Below are 8,792 nucleotides of genomic sequence, written 5' to 3'. Positions count from 1 at the left end.
AGGAACACCAATATAAATTTGAGATCATGACAAAATAAACTAATGTAAATCATCATTCAAAATAGTAAAATATTATACCCTTTTTTAAAGGTGAACCAACAATAACCGAAGCTTGGTGAGTTTCGAATCTTGGTTCCCAAGAAACCACTACACAATCAGAAAAACACATTAAATTAGGTGAATAATACAAAACAGTAAGATTTGAAATTTTGCTTTCCAAGAAACAGCTACACGATCAGGAAAATAAAAGTGAATCATAAGAAACAACAAAATCAGAATACAAATTAGAAATTGAGAATATGAACGAATCTATAAAACTCAACAAAAAAAAACGATTTTATACCTTGATTAGAAGATGAACCAACAACAACCAAAGCTTTATGATTTGTGGATCTTGCTTTCCAAGAAACCACTATACGAACAGGAAAATAAAAGGGATCAGTCGATGTATCATTAAAAACAGCAAGCTCGGAATACAAATAAAAATTTGAGAACATAATAAAAGAATTATTAAAATTCAAGAGAAGAATGCTTTTTTCGGGTTATGGTGAAAGCATACGAAATCATTGTATTTATAGTTGTAAAGCATCTATATTTTTAGGGTTTCTAGGTTTTTAGGGTTTACAGAAAGACGGTGTTTTCTCATCGGGCTTTTTCATGCATAAACCCATAATTTTTATTTACGTGGATCTTTAAAAAATCTAACCTAAGCCCATTAATTACCCAATTTATGCGTGTTATATTATGGTCATGTATCCTTTGATTAAGCGTGAAAGAGATCTTATTCATAAAATTTAGGGATTAATTTAGCAAATTCTATTTGTGCAATTAACTTTTTATGCAATTATATTATTTCTAATCCGATTTTTGATTTATTTTTAATGCGAAAATAGGTAATTTTACGTCCAGGGGCAAAATATTACAACGTGAAGGGCAATTTCATTAATGGTATAATGGTAAAATTTTGCTGAGATTGAATGTGGGACGTTTTCACTTCTCGTTTAATATAATTGATCGATTTTTGAGATCCTCTTCTCCAGTCGAGACAAAGCCAAAACACGCCGTTTTGAGCTCCAATAACCGGCTTCGGTTTGACTCTTAAATTAACCTTGTCAAATAATTCTTGGTTATCTCCTGGTTTTTCTTTTCGTTCATTTAATTAATCACATGTATGTTCAATCATTCTTTGTTGCAAACAAATTTAATTATTTGGTTTCCACAACTTCAATCAAAAGTTACAGATGCAGAACTAAAGATTTATGACATTCTTGACTCCAAATAAAAAAAATATGATTTTCATAGTTTTGACTTGTAGCATGTCAGTCTTTTACAAACAAAAGAGATACTTAAGTTTTAGTCTATTTGTTTGATATCAAATAAATAATTTTTAAAAGTGTTTTTTATTTAAATATTTTTGTAAAAAAATATATAATAATAATTGTCACATTGTGAAAAATGTAATGTTAACTTTTAGGTTAAACAAGTTTTTACAGATGCTAAAAAGAATTTGTATTTTAAATTCCTTTTACAAAATATACATTAAAATAATAAAATCTGTAAATTAACTTTTTCTAATTACTCCATCTGTATTAAAAAGGATGATAAGATTTTCACATAAATTAAGAAAATATTTAATATTTAGTTATAAATGCAATTAATTGTAATTTATGAATACATATTTTTCATTACTATTAACCATAGTAATTCATCAAAATTTAAAATTCTTAACTAATGAATCTTGAAATCTACAATTTTCTAGCATTAATTGAAAAAAAACAGAAAATCAATTTTGTGATACAAGAGAAAATGCCAAAACATCATCCTTTATGATACATAGGGAGTAATACTTTAACTATAATTGCTTCAGAATTTAATTACAATAGATCTTCTATGATTGACATGTCTTTATTTCATTAAATATCACTTTATGTTTTATATCTTACTGCTACAAAAGTGTTATATATATATATATATATATATAGAAGACAATAAGACACCCATACAAACTCAAAATCATTCATTTGCTAGTGCTACAGAGGTGAACCTTGTATTTGTATAGTAAAATTTCTAGTTCGTTACTCTAAACTTTTCTCACAATTTAATCATCGTAAAGTTGATTATCGCCAATATCAGAAAACCAAAAAAAAGAGTAGATTGTTGTCATGTTATTGTGCTCTGCAGGGTTCACTGCATGCACTTATTTTCTAATTTTTTGTTGTAGAAATTGTGAATTGAGATCCTTAATGCAGAATTATGTTTTTTTTTTGTCAAACATTTTAACTTACTTTTACAGAATAGTGTTCATGTGTTGAGATAATTATAAACAAATTTTAATGCAAAAAAAAAAATTAAAATCCACTCTTTTTGTTTGGAAAATGAATTTTCGACTGACTTTAAGTAGTCATGGTGGGAGGAGGAAGTACTAAACCGACGGCAACTGGAGAAGGAAGTAAACCGAAGGCAACTATAGATGATGCATATGCATATCTAAGCGCTGTGAAGAATACATTTCATGATGAGCGTGATAAATATGACGATTTTATAGCAATCATGACCAAATTTAAAGCTCGGAAGTATGTATATATCTACAATTTTTGCAAGATACAAAAAAAAGATTTGGTTTTTATTCATAGTTTGCTGCATATTAGGGTAGCATGCACTACAGATTTTTTTGTTTTTTTTTTTTTTTTACAAAACTAGTTAATTTTGATTTATAATTTCATTGTAGACTTGATAGGAATGCTTGCATTGAAGAGGTCAAAGAACTGCTTAAAGGACATCGAGACTTGATTTCGGGTTTCAATGTATTCTTGCCAAAATGTTTGGAGATCGCCGATCGATGCGACTACTTAGGCCAAAATATGAAATGATTGGAGACTCAGGACAATTGCATTACTGAAAAAGAAAACCACACAATGGATAGATTTAAGAAATTAAGAAATCAAACTACTATGAGTCGGCGGTCGGCACATTACAATAATTAGAAAATATTTTCATTAATTAAATAAATTACTATTCTCATCATCTTTGGCTTAGTAATTAGTATACACCGAGAGCTTTAAAAAAAAACAACTTCTCAATGATTTACCAAAAAAAAAAAATCCTAAAAACTAACCTTGACAATATTAAAATTCTTAAGCTGAATTTTTTTGTTACAATTTAATACCTAAAAGAAAAGCAAAAGATGGTGTGTCTTTTTTATAATCAATGGTGTATTTTCTTTATTATGAATAATCTTATAAAGTAAATTTACTAAATATTTTTGTACCCAAAAAAATAATAAATATATTTTGACAAAAACTAAGAAAGTAAATTTACTAGATATATATCTTTCTTATTTTAACTTTTAAGATTTATGACATCAATACTTTTGAGTTTCGACATGTTGTATAATTTTTTTATATATCAACTAAATTATTTATTAAAGAGTTTTTATATATAAAAGATGTAATAGTAAGAGGTAAAAAAAAAGATGTAATAGTAAATGCCACATTGTAACAAAAGTGAATTTAAACTCTGGGAAAAGTTAAATAATAAATAACCTTTGTCAGATGCTTATTAAGATTTACAATTTAAATTGTTTATTACTAAATTTACACAAAGATCTGTAAATTATAATTAATGTGATTATATTTACAACTAACATGTGTTTAGTACATTTAATAATATGAGATGTAAACTGCAAATGGACTGATTTCACTAAGTTTTTTTTAATATATATAGACACCCATACAACTCAAAACTATTCATGTGCCAGTGGTGAAGCTTGTACCCGAAGTAAAATTTCTGGTTAGGTACTTTGAAGTCTGTTTTTATCAATCTAAAGTTAATTATTATCATGTTCTCGTGCTTTGCATCTGCATGGTTCATTGCATGTACTTTTTTTTTTAATTCTAGTAATTGTAAGATGCCAGACTCAAAACTCTGTTTTTTAAAAGAAATTATAAGTTACTTATAAGAAATAGGTGATATGTATTTGAGATTAAAGAAATCAAAGCAAAATTATTAATTTCTTTAATGAAACCAAATAATTAGAGAATCACTATCTTTGTTTGGAAAAATAAATTAAAAGCTTCAACGATAAAACTTAAACCATGGTGGGAGGAGGAAGTAAAGATGTGGGTGAAGGAAGCAAACGGAAGAAAACTAAAGATGATGTGGGTGAAGGAAGCAAACCGAAGAAACCTAAAGATGATGAGGGTGAAGGATGCAAACCGAAGAAAACTAAAGATGATGCGTATGCATATCTTACGGCTGTAAGGGATCATTTTCACAATGAGAAAAAAAGTTTGACGACTTTGTTAAGATCATGAATAATTTTAAAACTCGGAGGTATGTGATATATATATTTATAGTTTCTGAAAATTTTGATATAAAATTCTAGTTCAATCTTTATTGGAGTTATACTCTTTTGTTAAAAAAACAATTCATATTGATAGTATAATTCCATTGTAGTATTGATAGGGATGATTGCATAAAAAAGGTGGAGAAACTGCTTAGAGGACAACGAAACTTGATTTCGGGTTTCAATGCATTTTTACCAGAGAGTTTGGAGATCACTAATTATTACTCTGGGGCAGGAGAGGGTCGGTGATGCTTTGGGATTTTCTGCGTTCGTCTAAACCAATAAATTTGTTCTAAACCGAATAAATTATATTTAGGAATCATGATTTGAGTTTAGCTATTTTATTTTATAAATAAGACTATATAATCTTTGTTCTTGTCAATTTTTTTAATATAAATCTCCTTTCAACTCTTTAATTTTATTATATAATAAAACTAAAAATGCTAGAATTTCAGATATTATGAGAATAACGTATACTAGGTGTTGTTTTCAAATTTATAGTAGAATCATGTTTTCCGTCATAATTAAGTTACTGATAAAATTAGAATTGTGGAAGAGTGAGTGTGTACAATCTTTAACAAACAATGATAAAATTAAAACTGCAATAATAATAACAAAAAGTACAACGAAGTTAGGCCTTTGGACTCAGTTGTTTATACCATTTCTTTTCATATAAATATATCCAGAGAAAATCAAAACAATGACTGGATAAAGCTTGAGCAAATGTTAAAATCAATAAAAGTTACCAAAATCTAAAAACAGAAGCGCTAATTCATATACTCAAAACAGTTTGTTTCTTGAAATCTTGAAGTCCGCAGAGACGAAGCTTCTTCCTCGTCGGGTAACCTTCTTCTTCCTTTTAGGTTAGGTTTAATCTGGTTCGTTGCTCCATCTTTCATTTGATTATTTTCTAGTTTCTTTCTTGATCAGCCTTTCTTAAGGATCTTGTTCGATACATGTATTTGTATTCTTAGAAGATGAACATCACATAAATCATCCAAATCGTTCGCTCAGTTTCACGTTTCTTATACTATACGAACTGAGTTCTTAATTTATCTTGACGTTGTTGCTGTGGATGAAGTTTCTTGAATTCTTACTCAGTTTCCATACCATGGTTGGAAGAAGCTTAGTACCGGATGCAACTACGGATGAAGCTGTTTTATACCTAACTACTGTGAAGAAAGCATTTCATGATGAACCTGAAAAATATTACCAGTTTCTCAAGATAATGCATGATCTTAGTGCTCGAAGGTATGAATTGCTCTGTTCCTGTTATGTTTAGTTTAACTGCTCTTCAATAATCTACAGAGCAGACATATATGAATTGATTCTGATGTTATTTATAATTTCTGTAGAGTCGGCCCAGCTACTGTCATTGCAAGGATGGAGAAACTCTTGAAAGATCACTTGGATCTGCTTCTTGGTTTCAATGCTTTCCTTCCAGCTGAATTTCAGATAACCATCCCACCCGAGGTTAACAACGAGTTCGGCCAGTTTCGAAATGTATCACCGGAGGCAACTATGGATGATGCGACTTCATACCTCACTGCTGTGAAGGAAGCATTATATGACGAACCTGCAAAATATGCCGAAATTATTAAGCTCTTGAATGATCTTAGAGCTCGTAGGTATGAATTCTATTGTTTTCTCCATGTTATGTTTGGTTTTCTCAGTCTACACAACAACAAACCAGATTCTGATGTTACTAATTAAGTCTCTTTGTAGAGTCGATACCGCTAGTGTTATTGCAAGGGTGGACGAACTCCTGAAAGATCACCAGAATCTGCTGCTTGGTTTCAGTGTCTTTCTTTCATCTAAAACGAATTTTATCAGGAAGCTTAAGGTACAGAGAAAACCAAGCCTGAGGATTAAGGAAAATCATTATGGTGTTAACTTGTGGTTTAAGTAACAAGATTGTCGATATGCAGGCAAGGTTTCAGGGCGATGGTAGTCTTGTAGTTAACTCAGTTCTCCAGATATTGAGAATGTACAGAGAGGGAAACAAGTCCAAAGATGATGCGTATCAAGAGGTAAGGTTCTTTGAGGGACACTTTGTGAGTTGCACGTTCTTAGTTCTTCTTTGCTTTTGATTTGCTTCGGTTGCAGGTCTTTGCACTTCTTCAGGGTCATGAGGATTTAGTCATGGAGTTTTCAGAGATTTTCAGTGGACTCACCTATCCATCAAGGTCAACCTCTACTAGAGTCTAGAGATATCTAAGGGCATTGGAAGACTGTCTCTGCCTTAAGAGATAAAAAGAGCAAAGCTCTGTACATTTGGGCTATGTAGACTTTTATTACTTCATCTTTTCTTAAAAACTGTGGAGGTGAAAAATCTCAAAACACTCGAAAACAGAGTTCAACGTAGAAACAAAAACAGAGAGGAACAGAGATCAAACTCAACCCTATGACTTGGCCAAAAAACTACAAAGCAAACAAAAGTATACCAAACAAAACTCAACTATATCTAATAACAAATATGTTTTTCTAATTTAAGTAAATCTGATGTGAATTACGAAATTAATATATGATTTTATGAAAATGTTTTTAATTAATTTATCTGATCAATGCAAACAAAAGTCCATAATTAAAATATAAAAAGAATATGAAATTCCCCACTATAAAAAATTCAAATTAGTTTCTGAAGTTTTTGTTTTGCTTCTAGAAATCTTGAACTCCCTTTACTCTGCGAAGACGAAGCTTCTTGTTGCTCTGCTGATATCGGTAAACTATACTTCGTTCCTCTTCCGATTTATCCTTGTTTCGTTTCAACTGCGGGCATTGTGAATTCACCCGACGATTAGGCTACGATCAAGTTTTTTGATTCGTTGCTTTCAAATCCTTCCTCGATCTAATGAAGCGCTTCTTGAATTATAACTTCTTCATCGTAGAGTTATTACATTGAGGCCTCGAATCCGGTTTTGATTAGGGTTTTGACTCGAATAATGCTATTGCATTTTATGTAGTCGTTTTGGATTTTACAGTTCTTGAGGAACAAGATTGATCTTTAACTACACTTGGCTCTGTTTCTTGAAAGATCTTAGATAGTCGATTGATTCAATGATCTGATCTCTTTCTTTGGATGATTAAAAAAATGTAGTTTAGGCCAATCTGACACCATGGTTAAAGGAAGCGTAACACCCAAGCCAACTGCTGCTGATGCGCTTTCATACGTAGAGTCTGTGAAGGAAGCATTACATGATGAACCTGCAAAATATCAAGAGTTTCGCAAGATCATGAAGGATTATAATCGTGGCCGGTATGAATTATTTTTCTCCATATTATATATTTGATTTTTCTCAATCTACACAACAACACACATGCATGTGAACTGATTATGATGTTACTTGTCGTCTCTCTTTTGTAGACTTGATGCCGCTAGTGTCATTACAAGGGTGGAGATACTCCTTGAAGATCATCCGAATCTGCTTCGTGGTTTCAGTGTCTTCCTTCCAACTGGGGCTACGATAATCATCCCTCCAACTAAAGAAGATTTGGATTCATACCTTACTGATGTGAAGGCAGCATTTCATGATAACCCTCTCAAATATTACGTGTTTTACGAGAACTTTCGTTCTATTAGACGTAATAGGTATGAATTATTTGTGTCCCTGTTCAGTTTTTGTTTGCCCTTAATCTCAAGTCTCAATATATACACAAGTAGCACACATTGTGAATTGATTCTGATGTTATTATTCTCTTTGTAGAGTACTAACTGGTATTGCTGGTGACGTTAAATACTTGGAGGAACTCCTGCAAGATCACCAGAATCTTTTTCTTCGTTTAACTACCTTCCTTCCAGCTGAGACTCAGAGATTCCTCCATCAGCGGGCTATATCTGAAGATAACAGAAAAAAACATGCAGTGATTTTTCATAACATGATTAAGGTATAGAATGCTAAAAAATAGTATAACCATTTTGATGTTTCATCATATGCTAACAAATCCGTCAATGTGCAGGAAAGGTTTCAGGGGGATGATCTCCATGTATTTGAGTCATTTCTCGAGATACTGAAAATGTTCAAAGAAGGAAACAAGTCCGTAGATGAGTATTATGAGGAGGTAGGGGTTTCTTGGGTGGGCTACTGTGTGAGTTGCACTTTCTTAGCTCTCTTTTGGTTTGATTTTGTTTTGTTATCTTTGCAGGTCATTGAACTTGTTCAGGGTCATCAAGATTTAGTAATGGAGTTTTTGGAGATTTTCAAGACCCATCCATCAGGGTGATCAAATTCCACTAGAGATAGTTGAGCACAGAAGACTGTGTCTGCTTTAGTTTAGGATGCTTGAATATAATGTTTGGGGTACAAGAGACGAAAAAATATCATGTTCTTTCTAACGACAAGTTAGTATATAGCTTCATTTGTATACTTTGAGTTTAGTTCGATCCTTACGCTGTAGAGAACATGACATCATGATATGCACATATGCTTTGTATATTTGAGGTGTGCGA

General features: G+C 31.4%; 1 protein-coding gene across 1 annotated transcript; it reads left to right on the top strand.

Annotated features, from left to right (window-relative positions):
* Positions 1–5,456: 5,456 nt before the first annotated feature.
* On the top strand, positions 5,457–8,566 carry LOC104759405 (paired amphipathic helix protein Sin3-like 1). Its single transcript, XM_010482339.2, has 10 exons — positions 5,457–5,596; positions 5,701–5,973; positions 6,071–6,188; positions 6,274–6,375; positions 6,452–6,531; positions 7,443–7,601; positions 7,710–7,934; positions 8,050–8,230; positions 8,303–8,404; positions 8,489–8,566. The coding sequence occupies exons 1-10, from the start codon at positions 5,457–5,459 to the stop codon at positions 8,564–8,566; spliced, it is 1,458 nt and encodes a 485-aa protein (XP_010480641.2).
* Positions 8,567–8,792: the final 226 nt, after the last annotated feature.

Source organism: Camelina sativa, chromosome 17 (assembly GCF_030686135.1).
Source record: "Camelina sativa cultivar CO46 ecotype springtype chromosome 17, ASM3068613v1".
NCBI lineage: Eukaryota > Viridiplantae > Streptophyta > Magnoliopsida > Brassicales > Brassicaceae > Camelina > Camelina sativa.
The sequence above is the reverse complement of the archived record's forward strand: the minus strand, read 5'-3'. Positions and strand labels throughout refer to the sequence as shown.